The sequence below is a fragment of the Leptosomus discolor genome, chromosome 6, assembly GCF_034619465.1.
Source record: "Leptosomus discolor isolate bLepDis1 chromosome 6, bLepDis1.hap2, whole genome shotgun sequence".
Classification (NCBI taxonomy): Eukaryota; Metazoa; Chordata; class Aves; order Leptosomiformes; family Leptosomidae; genus Leptosomus; species Leptosomus discolor.
In genome coordinates, this window is record NC_141396.1 from 18426403 (window position 1) to 18445152 (window position 18750).

At 52.3% G+C, this 18750-nt stretch overlaps 2 protein-coding genes across 6 annotated transcripts in view; both read left to right on the forward strand.

Moving 5' to 3' along the window:
* Positions 1 to 7600, forward strand: part of EXOC6 (exocyst complex component 6) — a 101348-nt gene extending 93748 nt beyond the window's left edge. For 2 of the 5 annotated variants that reach the window (XM_086467411.1, XM_086467413.1), the window contains exons 22-24: positions 5389 to 5501; positions 5997 to 6008; positions 6460 to 7600. In XM_086467411.1, coding sequence (XP_086323537.1) covers positions 5389 to 5501; positions 5997 to 6008; positions 6460 to 6592 — 258 coding nt within the window. In that variant the 3' untranslated portion in view covers positions 6593 to 7600. The remainder of the gene's footprint in view (positions 1 to 5388; positions 5502 to 5996; positions 6009 to 6459) is intronic. The other 3 variants (XM_086467412.1, XM_086467414.1, XM_086467415.1) reach the window with 2 other exon arrangements.
* Positions 7601 to 8439: 839 nt separating this feature from the next.
* CYP26C1 (cytochrome P450 family 26 subfamily C member 1) lies at positions 8440 to 15874 on the forward strand. Its single transcript, XM_086467286.1, has 6 exons — positions 8440 to 8631; positions 8711 to 8935; positions 9070 to 9345; positions 11029 to 11184; positions 14771 to 15277; positions 15512 to 15874. The coding sequence occupies exons 1-6, from the start codon at positions 8440 to 8442 to the stop codon at positions 15872 to 15874; spliced, it is 1719 nt and encodes a 572-aa protein (XP_086323412.1).
* Positions 15875 to 18750: the final 2876 nt, after the last annotated feature.

The following is an 18750-nucleotide window of genomic DNA, read 5'->3' on the forward strand; positions in this document are numbered from 1 at the left end:
TTAAGCAAAAAGAGCTAATGTTAGATGTAAAAAGCATTTATAAAATACGTGGACATGAACAAAAAGTTAGAAAATCAAAATCCAATTGCAGAACAGCAACCAGAGGCTTACGTTACCTATAATGTTAGAACTATATATGTGAGTAACAATGTGATGGTTTGAGAAGGCGACACTGTTTCATGTACAGTAAAAGGAGCATGCTGCTTTCTCATCGTCAGCCCTGATGGTTCCAAGATGTTGGATAAGGGTTCCCCTTCTATCACACCTTTAGAAGAGGCAAATCCTCTAAATAAGGCAGGAGTGTATACCCTATCTATCTCGTGAATGTAAGTAAGTGGACAGTCTATTGGACACTCTCTAGTGTGCTAGAAAGGATAAAGCTTGTTCCTCGGACACACACACATAGGTACACAGGCTTCTCTGCAAATCTTTCTTAATCAGAAGGGCTTCCCTTGCTCCTGGGGAACCATATTCTGCTTCACTGTAAAATTCTCAGGTGTAGCATTGCCTGTCTTAGCTTATTCTTATTTTTCATGGTTGTTATGGGATAAAGAGAGTACAACAGTACCGTTGTTCTTGCACAGGAGGTTACGGATATCTAGTCTATTAGGTGCTTCACAGTGTTTCAGCCCTGTGATAAGCTGGTTCTGACAGAGCACCCTCGGGTGGCTCCTTAGCTGGGGCCGGGTGGCTGACTAACAGCTGATGGTCTGCACTGCCTCCAGACCCGGAGAGTAGTAGGAGAGACTGCCTTTCTGTCCGGTTTGAAGTGTTTCCTGTAAATGTTAACTTTGGAAAGATGTATGTGCAAAATAAACATTTTTCCTATTGTAATTTCAGGGCAAATAACACACATTCTGACCTTGAAGAAGCAGCAGCTAGCAGTGCCAGTGCAATGTGCTACACTGTGTGGATTTTGATTGATTTTTGAAGCAGGAAGATACTTATTGCCAGGGACTACTCCATGCCCATATTTGTCTTACTACAGTGCATGTCAGTGTGGACCCTTCCTTGCTAGACGATACATCTTACTTCAGTTATTGTCTCGGTAATAGCAATGGTTTTAGTGGATAAAATAGTAGCAGGGAAGTGTTGCTTTAATTTGACCTTTAATAGGTTGATTCTAGTTACCACAGTAAGAACTGCTGTCACAGACCAGCAAATAATTCTCCTGTACTTCATGCTTCACAACTGAGAAGCCATGGGGCAAGCTCAACTGAACTTAAATCCCCTAAATGTTTGAGTTTTTTTAATTGCAGCTGATACTTTTCTTGGCAAAAATAATGCTTTTATGATTAGACTTGCTCTTTTTAAATTTTTTCTTTTTCCACGTTAGTAGTGATCACTGTATTTAAAACTGCAGAGATTTACAACCTTCTTTTATTTCAGTGGAACTTAACATATCCCACATACTGCACTCCTGTAGTATGAGTCACATCGGCATGTCAAGCCAAATCCACAAGGTATTTGCATTATATCTTCACCTTGAGTACCACATAACATTATCAAAGGCTGTTCCCTCTCCTTGTGGCTCTGCACACACCTAGTCCCTGTCATGTTATAAAATAATTTTAATATGCATCTATTGTGAATGAAAATACAGCAAAAAATATATGCAAAAAGTTGTGGGTTTTTTTTCCCCCTCTTTTGAAGAGTTGGCCACGTTTTCATGATCAATTTCCTGTAGCTATCTGTTTGCATGGATTAAAAAACAGACTTTTTCTATCTTGTGTTCTTATTTTCAGTAATCTGCATTTCAAGATAACTTTATCTTTTACTAAAATAAAAATTATCTACCAAAGGATTAGGTAGTTCAATGCTTCACTATCAGCTTTGTCTTTCCAAGAGTATGCTCACATCACACAAAATAGTGCGAATATTTTTCTGCATCTTTGGATGGATGGACTGTCTTCTAGATCATATGCCTGTGGCCAAGGCAGTCCCACTTTAACAGAGGTCTGTCTGTACAAGGAAGAGGAATTAAAGTGCTTCATTTAAATAAGGCACACTTTTTTGTAGCAAAAGGCAGTGTAAATCAGAAAGGAACAACATAGCAGAAGTTGAAGCAGGCTGTAGGGTCAATACCTCTGTGGCATGGCAGCAGGAATAAAGGTGAGTGTGGGGGTGTACTCGAGGGAAGCTTTGTATGGGTGGATGGTCCTGGGACCAGAAGCTCGTTTCTGCTAGACTGTCCTTGCTGCAATTGGCTGCTCACCAACCTGCTCCCCTCACAGGGTGCCTGTGTGGACTGTGATTCCGCCAAGTGCCAAGTCAGATGCAGGTGATGTGAATGGCCAGGACACAGATCTGAAGAGCTGCACCCCAGGCAGCTCTTGCCCACCCACAGTGTACAGTAGGTGCTGTCAAAGCCCATTACGTTACAGCAATATGCCACAGCACGGAACTGCGGCTGTGAGAGGGACAAAACGCACTATGCGTAGTGGTGCACAGCAGCAGTCCGGTCTCCAGCAGCACCTGCAGCTCCTGTTGCGTTTACTCCAGCAGCAGGGCACGTTTGTCGGACTGCAGCCCCTGAACACATGCGCAGAAGGAAGGAAGGGAGCTAGGATGGAGTGGCATGTGTCACTTGATTGCATGTCCCTGGTCCTTCGTGTTACATGCCGCGTGTCATGGCAGCTGCTTTAACTTAGGAGACTTACTAGCATGAGGCTGGTCGTGTGCAGCTCTTTGACCAAGCACGGAGCAGGGAAGAGGCTCTGGGTACACCCCCCTTGCTGATAGTGTCACTCTTCAGAGCCAGGACTGTCTCGGAGTGCACAGAATATGCCTCATATTCTCTTGGAACTTTGTTTTACCTCGTGTTAAAAAGCGACAGACTGCATGGTCTGTTCAGAGCCCTACATACCTACCTGTGTTTGGTCAGGTGACAAATGAGGTGTAGTCTTCCACCCCAGCTGTCACTGTCACCAAGATGTCCCAGAGCCATGACACAACCAGGGGGTTGATCCAAGCACTGGAACTATGGTATGAAAATCACGCATGTGATATTGGCAGGAAAGTTTCTTTTAACTTGTCATCACTGTAACTATATCAGTCATCGATAGCTTTGGGCCACATGTTGCTAACAGGGTACAGAGCTTCAGGTTGTTTAGGATTTACTCAGAATCCTTAATTTCAATATTACAATAGGGATAAGAAATGACATCTTCCACCTGTGATTCACTAAACACAACTGCTGCAGGAGCATTGGTGTGATCCTTTCTTAGGGACCATCTCCTGTGTGGAGCCCGTGACAAGTGGCATTGTAATTGGTAGTAATTTATTAATACACTCTGTTTGCTTCTCTGTAAGAGAGAGGGAACATGAAGTCTCCAGATTATATAGCTTGGGTTCCTGTGGTTGTCAGCTTTATCCTCCCAGCTTGTGTTGTGCATCTGCCTGTCCTGTCTTTCCACTTCTTTTGATTGAGCTTTTGAATATATTATACAGCCTCTATGAGGACTGGGCACTACCGACTGCTGTAACACAGGTAATAAGAAGTGATGAGTAACATGCAGCAGCAAGTGAGGCTGTGGCTTTCACAAATGCCACTAATTCCTGAGTTATCAGAGCCTTCCCAAGTCTGTTTGCTTAATGACTAAAGGCATGTTCTCTTCAACTCAGTAGGAGAATTGATGGTGCTCATCCTGAGAAGGCTCTTTGTGAGGAAGGACCATTTGCATTTGACATTGATGGCTATTGTGGATATGTAGTCAGCAGAGAATGAAGTAGCCTCCTTGCTTTTTATACACCTTTCACCCATAGGAGATAGTTAAATGTAAAATTTAGATGTCACTGAGGTTTGTAATGGTCCCTGGAGGACTTTGGATCGACAGAGCAATAACTGTGTCAGGGGTCCATTATAAAGACAGGAAATGTTACTACATATTCATAAAAGACTATACTACAAATATGGAAGGAGTAATTAATTAGAAAATATTTTATTTAAATTAGACACTTTATTTGAAGATAACATAAGAAAGGAGTTAGGAAGTGGAAAAATAGAGAGGAAAGAGGCATATACATTTGAAGCTGTGAAGACTGGCGTATGCTTTTATTTTGTAGTGAAGTTGGTGGTGGAATTTCAGAGATGAGCATTATTGGAGACCTGTCACGTTTTATCAGACCGAGAAGTTTGAGTGAGGCAAGACGCTCAGAGGTGCAGCCCTTCCCTTAGCGTAGTCAGAGAAGTGGGTGCCTGCTGCAGCAAGGCCTGCAGGAGCAGGGGCCGCTGTTGTTGTGCCCCGGCTGTAGGAGCTCTGGTCTGGCTTACCAGAAGTAAATGTTTACACTGGACAGGGTTCTTTAAATAGCAAAATGGTACTACTTGTAGTAGTCCGTTACGTGTCTGGAGTGGTTTTGTTGCACAAATCCTGTTCCACCGCACCTTTCCAGCGCTACCGATGTAGCAAGGCCTCCAGGTAAGCTGGGGCTCTGGGTTATGCCGAGGACCCAGCTCAGCGGAGCGGCCGCGGGTGCCGAGAGCTGGGGCAAAGCGTTGCTAACGGTTCCTCACGCTTAGGCTAACAGTGGGTTTGGCTAACGCAGGGCAGCCTGAGAACAAGCCCGTGTTAGCCCTCAGCAGCAGGACAAGGCCAGGCATCAGGCGCGGGGGGAAGCTGGGGGCGCCCCGCCATTGACGTCAATGGGAGCGGGGCCCGCCGGCCCGCAGGTAGCCGTGGGAAAGGCTCCAGCGAGCAGAGCCGCCTGTGCCCTGGCCCCGGGCAGCCTGGGCAGGGCGCCCGGCGGCGCCTGGCCTGCGCCCCGTGATGGCGGAGGGGGAAGGAGGCTGCGAGGGTGCTGGCTCCTGCAGGTTCGGCATCGCGGCCGCTTGTGAAAGCAGGCTCTTTTGTTGAACAGCAGCTCCGAGATGGCAAGTCAAAGGCCTGATTCGACACTGCAGCCAGGCGCAGGACTGCGCTTGGAGGCTTTTTGTTCCCCCATTTAAGTGTTTGGGGGTTGTCTGGGCCAGGAGCGTGCCCAGGGCTTGGGGCTGAGTCACTAGGGATCAGTCGCCATGGAGAGTGCAGCAGGGTTTGTTTAATTCACTTAATTGAGACTACCTGAATCTCTGGTTTAAATTACCGTGAGGAGCCGCAGACACGGGTATCCATCCCCTTCTCTCTCCCCGCGGTAAAGCAAGCTCCCGAAACACCCGAGCGTGAAGCCATTAGCATCCCCTCCTGGGGCCGCCGAACCTGCGCAGCCGCCTCCCAGCGCACGGAGGGAGGCGAGAAGGCGCTGAAGAAAGGAACGGGCAGGTGAAGGGGCTGTCGACAGGCCGGGCTCCTGGCAAGGGGCTGCGGCCGGGCCCGGGCCGGGCGGGCGCCTCCTCCCCGCGGAGCCGCTCGGCGCCCCCTCACCCGCCTCTCCCCCCGCCTCCCCCAGCTCCTGGACCTCTTCATGGTGTGGGACTGGTCTACCTACCTGGCCGACTACGGGCAGGCCACCTCCAAATACCTGCGGGTCAACCCGAGCACGGCCCTCACGCTCCTGGAGAAGTAAGTGCGGGGCCGGGGCCGGGCCGTCGGCGCGGGGGTGCGGGCGGCGGCGGGGCGGGCGCCGGGCAGGGCCGGGCACCGGGCAGGACCGGGCACAGCGGCGCTCCCAGCCCGGCACCCACCGGGCGGCTGCGGGGCCGGGGCCGCCCTCCCGGGAGCGGCGGCGGCGAGAGCCTGGCGGCAGCGCGTCGCGGTCACGGGCCCGAGAGCCGCGCAGAGCCGCCGGCGGGGCCGGCGCCCCGGTGGCAGCGAGCGGCTGCCCGGGTTGCCGGTTCAGGGAAGGGAAACGCGTGGGGTTTCGCCGCGGTAAAGCCGGTGCGGACGTTTCGGCTGGCCCGGGGAGCGGGCTGGGGAGGGCAGGGCAAGGCAGGGCCGTCGCCGCAGCCGGGTGTCAACCCGCGTTTAAAAGCTGCATCGAAACGCGCTGTGATTTCGCGGCGTTTTCTAACGGTGTTTTCTCTCCTCTCCTGCCTGCGGTGAATTTGCGTTCTGCAGAGTTCACAGAGGGTACGTATCGCCTGTGTCATTAGAAAATACTGTTGCTTCAATTTACTTCATTTCCCGAATTTCGTTTTTAAATCCACCGTTACGGGAGGTCAGCAATAACCGCGTCGGGTACCTGATGGTGAACAAAACACGTTGGCTGAGTCCGAACTTACCGTGGAAGCAGATGGTACTAACGGGTTTTCTGGTTTGCTTTTCTTCTAATGCAATTGGTAGGGCGAATTTCCTGCTGAAGGGTTATTTGCTTAATACTTACAGGAGATTTGTGAAATAATATTTGTTAAAATGAGTTCTGTGTTGCTGAAGTTTAATTTAAGAATGCATAGACAACAGAGTTTTTTATCTCTCGGTTCTTACTAGCAGAAAGATCAAAAGAGGAACAAAATAGTCAGTTTTTTCCTTTTCAAATTATGTTTCTAACGTGTCTGTGTCATTTGCTTTTTTATTTCTCCAGAATGAAAGACTCTAGCAAAAAGAACAACATTTTTGCACAGTTCAGGAAGAATGATCGTGACAAGCAGAAGCTGATAGAGACTGTAGTAAAGCAACTTAGGAGTTTAGTGAACGGTATGTCCCAGCACACGTAGGCCTGTTAAATCGACAGTATCTCATCATGCCAAGAGGTATTTCTTAGCCACTATTTCTACTAAGCAAGCAGTGATATCAGTTAGGATGTTCGTTTGACCAAGTAAAGGAAAAATGCAGTAGATGGCTTGAACACGGAATCTTCAGCAAACAATTCTTTGTACGTATTTTTAATGGATTGAATACTATTTTGTATATTGTAAACAAATGGTGAAAAATGAGACTGTACAATAAAAACCAGCTCAATCATATTGTACAAGGAACAGCTGACCTGTAAATACGTTATTATTTAAATATCTGCAGACATGGTGTCCAGAATTTTGTTCCGGGTAAGAATTATTTGAGAACTGATCTCTTAGTTGCTGTTTTCTGGATGAGTCCTAATTTAATGTTTTTTTACGCATTGAGATACTTGCTTTTCAGATGCCGCCTCTCGTTTTCCTGCATTACCTGTATATTAGCCTTAAAGTGATTGGACATAATTTTGTATACCAGATTTTGTAGTCTGGAGGTATGAAAAAATCTTATGAATTTTAGTACCTTTGAAAACTACCTAAGAACTAGACTTGATATTTATTTAGCGTTAGGGCTTATAGGCTGTATTCTCTAAAAGGGTTTAATCTTGAGGTTGTGAATGTAAATAACCATTTGAGTTCTTCATAATGTGACGTTTTGGTTTGGTTTGGTTTTGTTCCTCAGGGTTACTATTTCTAACTGTAATTTTGTAAGATCCCGGGTTCTTTTCCCCAGGTTGCAGTAAGGAATAGATTTGCTACTGTGGGTTTCGTGCCGCATCTGTTTGTCAGTATGCACTTCCTACCGCCAAACCCACCCCAGTGATTAGCATTTTGTCCCACCGCCGATCTCTTTGCACTGTCCCCTCCTGGCTATTTTAGACACAAAGAGAATGTCTAACAAATACAAACCAAATGGAACCTGTAAAAATAATGTACATTTTCGCTGTATTTTTAAGTTATTGACGGTCTGAATACAGTATAATATAAACCTCCTCCGTATTGCCGTTTAATTTCACGCATTGGGACGCGCCTCGGAGCTGGTTTCGTTGGGACCTGTACAGGTCCCGGCTCTTCAGTGATTTATCCTCGGGGCAGGCGGGCGGGGGGCCGAGCGGCCCCGGCAGCGGGGTGCGGCCCGGGGCTTGCGGGATCCCCCCGGCTGCCGCTGCCGGCCGGAGCGGCGGGGCCTGCGAAGCGGGGCTGGGACGCCCCCCGCTCGGGGGAGCCCGGGACGGGACTCGCTGCCTTCCCCGGACGGCGGGAAGGGCCGGGCCGAGGGGGTGCACGGGGGGTCTCGGTGGGGCGGAGGGGACTCTCCGCGCAGAGGTGCGGCCGGCCCGCTTGGGGCGGGGGTCGCCACGGCCGGCAGTGCAGTGCCGGGCGGTGCCGTCGGGGGGGGCACAGCGAAGGGCCGAGCGGGGCGCAGGAGAGGGGCGCCGGGCCCCCAGCCCCGAGGAGAGGGGCTGTCTCGGCCCCCCCGCTCGCCCTGGCCGCGGCCCCGCGCCCCTCAGTCACTATCCCCAGTTCTCCCGCGCCAATCACCGCACTTGGCCGCGCTGCTTAAATATGCAGCGGATACGTCATCTGCGAAGGTGGATCGGGCGTAAGTGGCCAATATCTATATAAATGTGGCCGAGGGGCGAACCGGCAGCAGGAGGCGAGCGGGGCCGGGCGGGCAGCAGCCGGCAGGGCCAGCCGTGGAGCGCCGGCCGCCGAGTCGCGGGGCGCCGCGTTTGACAGCCGCCGGGGCCGCCCCCCCGAGCCGCCCGCGCCCCCGGGGCGGGGACCCGCCGCCGCCCGCGCCGCCCCGTCTCCCGCCGCCCGGGAGGAGGATGCCGGCGGGGCTCTCCTGGCCCGAAGCGGCGGCGCTGGCGCTGCTGGCCCCGGCGCTGCTGGTCGCCCTGTGCCGGCACCTGTGGGCGCTGCGCTGGAGCCTCAGCCGGGACCGCGCCAGCGCCCTGCCCCTGCCCAGGGGCTCCATGGGCTGGCCCTTCTTCGGGGAGACCCTGCACTGGCTGCTCCAGGTGAGGCGCAGGGCGACGGGGACCGGGTGGGAAGGGGCTGCTGGTGGGAGCCCCGGGCTGACCTGCAGCTCGCCCCCAGGGCTCCCGCTTCCACAGCTCCCGGCGGGAGAGGTACGGAAACGTCTTCAAGACCCACCTCCTGGGCCGGCCGGTGGTGCGGGTGACGGGCGCTGAGAACATCCGCAAGATCCTGCTGGGCGAGCACACGCTGGTCAGCACGCAGTGGCCCCAGAGCACCCAGATCATCCTGGGCTCCCACACCCTGCTCGGCTCCATCGGTGACCTGCACCGCCAGCGCCGCAAGGTGAGCCTCGCAGCCGCCCCAACAGGGCACACGGCCCAGGTGACACCTCCTGCCCAGGCCTGAGCCTCGGCAGCACATGGGACCCACACACACACTTTAACCACCTGCCTCTATTTCCCCCCTTCTCCCCCTAGATCCTGGCCAGAGTGTTCAGCCGCGCCGCCCTGGAGAGCTACCTGCCACGGATCCGGAAGGTTGTGAGCTGGGAGCTGCGGGGCTGGTGCATGGAGCCGGGCTCCATCGCAGTTTATTCCTCCGCTAAAACATTAACTTTCCGCATTGCAGCTCGGATTCTGCTGGGGCTCCGCCTGGAGGAGAAGCAGTTCAAGGACCTGGCCAAAACTTTTGAACAGCTGGTGGAGAACCTCTTCTCCCTGCCCCTCAACATACCCTTCAGCGGGCTGCGCAAGGTACTGCCGCCTGCACCGCTCCCTCTGCCTGGGGGCAGGGGCCCGGGCCCTGGCGGCACAGACCCACTGTCCCCAGGCCCACCAAGGGGCACTTCTGATGGGCCAGCACATCTCCAGCACCTCGTTTCAGGTCTGAGGGCCTGGTGTCTTGCCCACCCCAGCCATATCTCCTTCTCTCTGCACTTCTCACCTGCTCCTTGTTGGCTTCCAGCACCTCCCTCTGCTGGCTCCAGCTCATTGTACAGCGAGGGGCTCTTTTCCTCCCACACCACATATGTTGCCTGTGTCGGCTGTGGTTAGTCCATCATACCTGGTCCTATCTCATCTCATCCTGCCTGGACTCATGTCAGTCCGCAGAAGAGGGGTCTGTGGGCATGAGCATAAAGGCAGTTGGGCACAGCACCCCTCAGGTTAGCACTCCCTGTGCACCTCAGGGCAGGCCGAGGACTTGAGACCCTTTTATGGTCGTTGGTCCCTTGTTCCCCTGCAGCAGAGAGACAGCAAGGGGTCCTGGAGGGGAACATGGCAGAGGGACAGTCTCCTCTGCCTATTTCAACTGGCAGTTTCTTCCCTGCTGCCTTGTCCCTCTCTGCCTGCCTCCCCACATTCCTGCTCTAGGTACTGGTCCTATGTTCCACCCTTGCTCTCCCATTTCAGTCTGCATTCCCTCCTCTGGCTTCTGGTTCTCCACCCTTACCACAGCTCAAGCCTCATGCCCCTTTTAGCCAGGTCTTGCCTAATCTTTTGTTTCCACCATGAGCTCTACCCCACCACAACTACTTACTCAGCCAGTCCCACTTTCCCAGCCTCCCTGCTGCTCTTCTCCACCAGTTCAAAGCTCTCATTTTCCCTGTCCAAGTTCCCTTTTCAGATTGTCACCAGTGTGAGCTTTCACCCCCCCATCCTCTCCCTCCCTGCCTTCTCACAGCCTGTCTGGCCCCAGACCAACCTCTTCAACTTGCATTTAGGTCCCCTTGTCTTTCCCCTTGCTCCCTGAGCTGTTTCCTTTGTCCAGTCCATCCCACCTCAAATCTCAGCCTCTGTATCTTCTTCCCAACATGTGGTCAGGGCCATTTTCCATCCCAAATCTCTGTTCCTTCTGGCTTTTGCAGGAGGCATCTTGACACAGAGCCATACACTCTGTGATTCCATCCATCCCACTTTGCAAAGAGATTGCTGATCACTTGACTTGCTGAGATCTTGCCTAAATGTTTTGCTGCACAGGAGTGCAATGCAACTCTGGAGATGAGCTCGGTGTGATTAATGTGCCTTTATCTACTATACCTTGGTAAAGCCACTGATTTGTTCCTGTCTCAGATGTGCCTTGCTGCTTGGACTCAGTTTTATTAAGTTACCTCTTCTTGTCCCTTTGGACCTGACATGACTGTGGGTTTGTTCAGTGCAGATGCCGCTGGACTCAGTATCGTGGGTTTACTGCTGTCTTTTCTTCTCAGAGTGCTTTTTAGGACTTGTATTTGATTCACAGCAGCAAGGCAACAGGATTTGCAGCAGTTCCCCCCAAACTGCTGCCTCTTGCAAGGCTCTGAGGCTGGGCAACAGATTAAGCAGTTCTTGCCGTTACAGATCCTGGGATTGAGGATTGACACACTTGGGGTCCCCCCGGTCTCTTTGGAGAGGGGGGCGGTTCCTAAGGCTCTCCTGAACTGTGTCTGCCTCCTGCAGGGAATCAAAGCACGGGACATGCTACATGAGTTTATGGAGAAGGCTATACAGGAGAAACTGCAGAGAAGCAGCCCAGAAGATCACAGCGATGCTCTGGATTTCATAATAAACAGTGCCAAGGAGCACGGCAAAGAATTCACCATGCAGGAGCTAAAGGTAAGGAGAACCCCTCTCGCAGTGTCCCTTCCAGCTTGGTGGCTGTTTGAGAGACCTGGGCTGAGGGGCAGGAGGAGGGTTGTGCAGGGACCCAGCAGCAGCTGCTGGCTCCCGCCCTCCTCTTACGAACTCTGAGGACACCATCTCCAGTGCAAGCGAGAAAGCCTGGTCTCGGCATGCTCATACCCTCTAGGAGGATGGTGTCTCTGCATTAGAAGCGAGCCGGTATTTAAAACGGGAATAAATGCCTCTTCTGCCTTTCCTCTTCATGGCCCCCGGGCTTCAGCCTGCCTTAAGGTGCTGTTAGGGTTACGCGGCTCTGCCAAGGTTCTGGATGTCAGTGGGCACTCGATAACCTCCCAGGTCCTATCTTGGAAATATTTAGAGCTAGTTGTGTGTTCCTCAAACCTCCCCCAGCATCTAGCATAGTGCGGCATGTAGATCATGTCCTCAGGGCTGCGAGCCCAGAAGTCTCTGAGACAATACATCAAAATGGGCCCAGGGATGGAACGATGGACTCCGGGTCATTCCCTATCACCTCGTCATTAATTAGATCATCTAGCTTGTGGATTGCTATGATGCAACATCATGCATTGCTGTGACTTAGGGATGAACCCAGTAGTCCTTACTGAGCCAAAACTACCAACTGAATGTGAAGAGTATTTTGCCAAAAATCTTGGGAAAAAATTGTCATTAGTACTGCATCATTCATAGCTCTGGGGTCACTTGGTGTCAGTGGATGACAGATGGCATTGCATTTATGTAACAAGTTCTGAATCAGTTTTGCATGGGTACAGCAGCTGAATATAGTTTAGAAGTGTTTGAATATAGTTTAAAAGTATTGAACATACACAGTTTTAATGTTTATTTTGGTTTTAAAGGAAATTATCTAAAGACTACTGTTTTATAAGTATTTTGTAACGTGTAATCTCTAAATCTAAAAAATTTGAAAGACTTTAAAGCAACTATTAGCTACAATTAGAACTAGCATATATTCTTAAAGTAAATTTGTTATAATTATTTATTATTTATTCTCAAAATGTTGGGTTTTATTATCATTATTTTTAAAAAACAATTGCCAGATTCAAAAGTGATTGATTAATCTCTGTTAGTATTCATATGGATATTACACATGAACAATTACATGATCTCTCATCATGTCCCTGCCTCTGACCACAAATGGACACTAATAGTAGGAATAAGGGGATATTAAAAGTGGAGTGACATGGCAGTGACCTCAGGCTAGCTGATTCAAATTATAGTATATACTTATGCTGTCCTGTACCTTTACAGTTAGAAAATTTCTACCTTGTTTATATTTAACAAAATGACTTGCAAACCATACTGCCTATGCTTGCAATTATGGCAGTATTCTCCACTCTAACAAAACAGTAGTAGGGCTCCCATCCAGTGAAATGGTGTAATTGGGTAAAAAGTCCAAAGGTGTCTCAGAGTCGTGGATATATCTGACTTTGAGAGACACTCCAAACACTGGCACACACTAGTTACTAATTTGCTTTTTGTTCAAATTATTTTGAAGGACCTTTTTGTCAGAAACTTTCCTAAATACTCTGTGATTTACATTGCTGGCATGAACTCAGCAGGACCCTTGAAATGTAAAGCTCATTTAAAAGATATCACTTTGCCAAAAGTACTGGTTTAAAACACTTGAAACTTTGGAAGGATGAAGAAAACCTCGTTGTACATGACAGTGCTGTCACTGGCTGGGCGGGTGGAACTGTAACACCACTGGTCCTGCCTCCCAGGATGGGGGGGTCAGGCTGTAGCACAGGCACAGTACTGACGATGCTGTGGGAAGATGCTGCCTCCCAGTCACCAGTTATGTTGGCCTTGAAAGCAGGGAGGGAAAGTCAGCAGCTCAGTGTCACAATTTATGTAGCAACACTGTCAGGGGTTGATGCAGGAAGTCCTAAGGGCTGTTATTTTAAATTGCAGAGCCTGCCCTAATTCCTGGCATTGTATTGAAATGTCTTGGGTTTTAATTGCAGGTGGTGGAACTAAGAGATTTCTTTTCATCTGGGTCTGCTACCTTGTGAATGTAAAAATTCCTGCTAACGCCTGCAGGAGGTGTGATAGGGGTCAAGAGAGATCTGTTATTTTGGAGGTTTTATTTCAGCTGAAAGATGCCCTTGAGAGCTGCACTTTGGCAAAAGCCTCTAGTCCAGCCAATGTGTGGCGCTGGGGACAGTAGCAAAGAGTAACCCTTCTTACACTACCCTCGAACTTACCATACTTGGCTCCAGGTACCTTCAGGCTTCAGGTGTCCTCCCCTGTGTTTTTGGCTTCAGCTCTCCAGAAACCAGCTGTGTCAGAACAGTTTAAAATCCAGACACGTAGCTGCATGAAAGGAAACTGCGCTGTTTCCCTGGGAGGTTTTGCTCTGCTTTGCCCCTGGGCTGGAGCGATTAGTGCTGAGTAGTGCCAACCAGGTCCCAGCCCCTCCCAGGGTGGCAGCTTGCTGTGCTCCTGCCTTGGGCTTCTCCTGTGGCTTTTGGGTCTGGCCCCTGGCCTCAGTATTCTCAGCCCAGTGCCACAGAGCCGCTGGCACCTTCAGATGGTGCTGTGAGTTTGAGCATTATGTTTGCTGTCAGAGACATGACATGCCATAACCGAGCTCCAGGTAACCGTTAACTTTTGGGAAACAACTTCCAAAAGTTGATCACAGGGTGCTGCAAAAAGCCCGCAGCAACCTGGCATGTGCTGTGCCATACAGACCCTGCAGACAGTCCCGGAACGACTGGGAGGCTGTGTGGAGATCCATGAGCCAGGACAAGGCACATATTACAGATTTGACTGTGCTGTCATCCGTCTGTAGCTGGTTAACTTTCTAACTTGTTATGGACACCTGCTCTATGGAGCTATGAAGAACACTGCTGTGCTTCAGGCTGTAAAGCTTGAAAAATGAGCAAGTCCTTTGCCTGGTGTGTACATCCCTGCAGGAGAGCTCCCTGCCAGCTACAGCACCTCTCAGGCTGACCTGCTATAGCAGGGAGATACTTCTGCTTTCAACTCTGTTGATTTGAGTCCCCTCCCAGACAAGCAAATGGTCGATTATAACTGGAGATGGATCAAATACAACCCATTCGATCTGCCAGTGCGTCTAGGATTTATGCATAAACATGCAACCTTTATAACACCTGGCTGGGCAGAAAGGTAAGAGCTGGGCACAAAGGGAAACTGGCAGATAAAGGTAAAAAGCATAATGCTTGAAATGAACTTCACCCAGTATGCTAAAACACATGTTAAAATGCTCCTTTAACATTTGTAAATCTTGTGTGGGGAAGCTCAGAGAGGCTGGATTAGAGGTGATGTGTACTCATCTCGGTTGTGTTTCTCCATCAGTGACTTGGCGAGTGGGGGGCCAGTTCATACAGAAATGGAAGAACAAGGGCATCTTGTTTTGGTCCCTGCCAAACCAGGGTGGGTGTGGGTTTGTGGAGAGCAGAGGTGGGGCCAGGGCCCTCTGCACGGGGACAAAATCTACAAAAGGTGAGAACAACCTGAAAATTCAATCACCACCAATTTAAAATGGCATCCAAACTTGTCACCTTCCTTCCTCTCCCAGGAGTCAGCGATTGAGCTCATATTTGCTGCTTTTTTCACCACGGCTAGTGCCAGCACCTCTCTGATCCTCCTGTTACTGAAGCATCCTTCAGTGATCGAAAAAATAAGGCAGGAGCTGGTGTCCCATGAGCTGTACCAGCAGTGTGAGTGCTGCCCTGCGGGACCCTGCCCGGACACCCTGCCTGCCCAGAGCAGGGACAGCGAGAAGTCACTTCTCCTCCCCATAGCAAAAGATGCTTGTGAGGACAAGAGCCGACCCCCAGGCCCAACGGAGGAAGGTTCCCTCCAGCCCTGTGCTCTCTCAAGGCACACCCTCCACCAGAGCAGTCCCTGTGCTGGCCCCCAGCTCCAGGCAGCGTCGGGGCAGAGCTGTCGCTACCCCTCAGACATCAGCCTGGAGAAGCTGAGCCGCCTACACTACCTGGACTGTGTGATTAAGGAGGTGCTGCGGGTGCTCCCCCCCGTCTCCGGAGGCTACAGGACGGCTCTGCAGACTTTCGAGCTGGATGTAAGTGCCCCGCACACTGGTGGGCTGCTAGCAGCTGCTGCCTGCCACTGCCTGCAAGCACCCTGTGTCCAGCACAGTGGTGATCCTTGGCAGCGTAGCTCAGGGAAAGGTGGCACCTGGCAATGTCCGTGGGTCCCAGCCCAGCTGTCCCAGGCAGCCTCTGCTCACGCTCTGCTAGCACAGCTGGCTGCACAGGTATGTAACGCTCCTCTCCTCTTCTCTCCCCCCTCTCAGGGCTACCAGATCCCCAAAGGCTGGAGCGTGATGTACAGCATCCGTGACACGCACGAGACGGCTGCCGTCTACCAGAGCCCCCCCAGTGGCTTTGACCCAGACCGCTTTGGTGCAGCCCGGACGGAGGCCGTGGGCCGCTTCCACTACATCCCCTTTGGAGGCGGGGCACGGAGCTGCATTGGCAAGGAGCTGGCGCAGGCCATCCTCAAGCTGCTGGCCATCGAGCTGGTCAGCACGGCCAGCTGGGAGCTGGCCACCCCCGGCTACCCTGCTATGCAGACCGTGCCCATTGTGCACCCTGTTGACGACGGGCTGCAGCTCTACTTCCACCCCTTGCAGCCCGGACGCGGCAGTGAGCCCTGAGCCAGGGGTACACTGCCCCAACACAGTCCTGGAGTCGGTGCCCCTCCATGGCTACCAGGGCAGGTCTCTGCTGCCCCAGGCTGGGTATGGCACTGGGTCACTGCAAGGCAAAACCCCAAAGGCCTTTTTGTTTTTCCCCTCCTGGTGTTGCAAGCCAGTAGGGAGGGTCTTGCAGAGTCCTGCTCCTGAGCACAGGGGTGAGCCTCAGACCCAGCCCAGGGGCAAAAACCTGCCGAAGCTGCTGACAAGGAGCTTCCACCATGGGGACTCAGCCAGCGCCTGCCCCACACAGGTCTCCAGCCACTGAGTATGGGGAGCAAAACTCCCAGCCCTGCAGCTAAGGCTCCCCGCGCTTTTCTGTCCCAGGGTTATCTCCTGCGGGTATTTTATAGGAGAGGCAGGATGAACACCCTGCACACTGTAGCTTTTTAGATGTAAAAAGAGGGAAGATGAGGGTGGGGGCTTTACAGGAAAACACAGGCCAGGGCTGCCCAATCCATGGCATCAGCTGTAGCTAGAGTAATAGGGTGTAAAGTGGTTTTTATTGTAAATATTTAATCTTATTCCTGCACTTCCCATTAGAGCCAGCACAAAGAGGTCGTGTCTTATTCACCCAGTAGTAGTAGCTGTGTATGTCGTGCCTAAGCAGCATGCTGCTGCTCGGGGTCTGCCGTGATGCACTCCCCAGCCACAGCCTGACCAAGGGATCGGACTGAAGTAGGGGGGGGGGGGCTTTGGGGAATAAACATTTAGAAAATGGATATTTCTGAATATGTCTGATTTCTTGTAGAAAGTCCTCTGTTCCTGATAATGCTGTTCACATTGCCAGAGGGCATTTGCAAGGTGACACGGGCCCCATGGTGGCTGGCTGGCCAGACTGACCGTGTCACCTCCCACAGCCCAGCTTTGCCAGGAAAAGTGCCAGGACACCAGCTCTGTAGGTCCATCCAGGGGATGGTACCTGGCACTAAGCCTGGGTACTGAGGGCACCTTTTTAGGTGGCTTTTGAGTACCACCTGCCTCACTGAGACACGGGATATTTCTCTCCCATGTAAAATGAAGTGAGTCCTGTTGCTTGTGCACTGAGAACAGAGCTGGGGCCAGGTCCTTGTTCTACTGCTACACACTGTCCTGCATGGAAGCAGTGGGGGAAACCGTCTGCCTTGTCCCATCCTGGGCCTGGTGGCACGGTGTTCTCTGTGTGAAGAACCAGCTGCAGCTTGACCTGCGAGGGTAGAAATGTGGCACGAGGACAGAGTCCCTTTGGAAAGGCTCTGGGGAGCTCCCTCGTCCCCTGAATCTCTGTCATCGTCCTGCTTCAATGCCAGGCTACAAATGACCTCACCCTGGCCAGTCGCCCTTGCACGTCTGTGCTGGGGCACTGCAGCGGGGAGTGCGCTGCCGCTCGCTGTCAGAGGGCTGCGCAGCGAGCACAACACTACCTGAGGCAGAAATGTGGCTCCCAAATGTGACAGGTCAAGTCTGGAAGAGGTTGAATCGCAAGGCTGAGTTAAGTGCTGTTGGCAGGTCCATCCCGTAGTGAACCAGAGCCTCTGCCCCTCCTGACCTTGTACCGAAAGGTGAATCTTTCTGGCTATCAGAGGTGAAATCAGTAGGTGGTGGCTGCAAGTGGCAATGGCTAACTTTAATTAGCAGGAGCTGCTGGCGTGGCTGTGACCCGCGGGCGACACAGGCTCCCACCGCGGGCAGGGCTGCGGCCAGGGCTGCGCCTGCAGTGCCCAGCACCGGGTTCGGGAGGGCAGGGGCTCCTCCAGCAGCGCACTTAAAAATTACCCCGAGCACTAACGAGTCCCATAGCCACCCGCTGAAAAATGTAACATGAATCTAGTGAAAAAAAAAAAAAAAAAACAACCTCGAAACTGATTTTGTTTGCAGATAAACATGAGCATTTACAAATGAAGTGTAATAATTGTTACTTGTAATCAAAGTTTGTTCATATTAGGCTGTTAATTTCTTGACCCCCTTCCAAGATGTTTTTAATTATCCCTTTCACTCTTTACCATTTGATTCTTTTCGAGCTGATGGCTGGGGAATACAAAGCTGGGGAGATAATAAAGCCTTCCTGTGGTAATTATCGGTGCTCAGGCCACCGTATCTCGTTATTTTGATAGACAGTGAACTTGGCGCGGTTGCCGGCCGGGTTCACGCAGATGTCACGGTCCGTGCTGTAGGTCACAAGCAGGTCAGCGCCCGGCAAGGGTAGAGTGCCGGGTCAGGGCGCGGCCGCCGCTCCCGGCCAGCGCCGGCCGGGCCCCGCCGTACCCCGAAGGGCTGCGCGGCTCCGGGCCGAGGAAGTACCGCCCCGGGGGGGGGGGGCTCTTGGGCAAGGGGTTGCAAGGGCGGGCAGCCCCGCTCCCGCAAGGCATCGTACGAGGAGGGAGGGTCCCGTGTGATGCGTTGATTGTCAGAAAAAATTATAATTAAAAGTGACAACTCCTCCTCCCCTACGCAAACACACACACAACTTCCAGCGTTTATTCAGCTTGCCTGGGAGCAAGAAAGCAAAAGTAACAGGGAGAGAAGAGGGAAAAAAGCGAGCACGGTAGTTTATTGGTAGCAGCCGTGCCCAGCGGAGCGCTCCGCCGCCCCGTCCCTCCCTCCGCGGCTCCACAGCCGCGGTCCGCACCGGGCGCCCCTTCCCCAGCGGCCGCGGGGCCCGGCCGGCCGGCGGGTGCCCCAGCGAGCGCATCGCCCCGCAGCCCCGCCGGCCGCCCCCGCCCCGCCACGCTTCCCCTGGCCGGAGCGCGGCTCCCCGTGCCAGCCGGCCGGCTCCGGGAGGGAGCCCCCCCGCGCCACGGCTGCAGGCGGGGTTGCCCGGCCGGTGCCGAGCGCCTCTTCCCGGCCGCGGCAGCCCC

Bases quoted from the DNA above. Each gene is read 5' to 3' on its own strand.
- CYP26C1 (XM_086467286.1), top strand. From the start codon at position 8,440: ATGCCGGCGGGGCTCTCCTGGCCCGAAGCGGCGGCGCTGGCGCTGCTG. The intron at 11,185-14,770 runs GTAAGGAGAACC...TTCCTCTCCCAG, and splicing joins TCACCATGCAGGAGCTAAAG to GAGTCAGCGATTGAGCTCAT. The intron at 15,278-15,511 runs GTAAGTGCCCCG...CCCCCCTCTCAG, and splicing joins TGCAGACTTTCGAGCTGGAT to GGCTACCAGATCCCCAAAGG.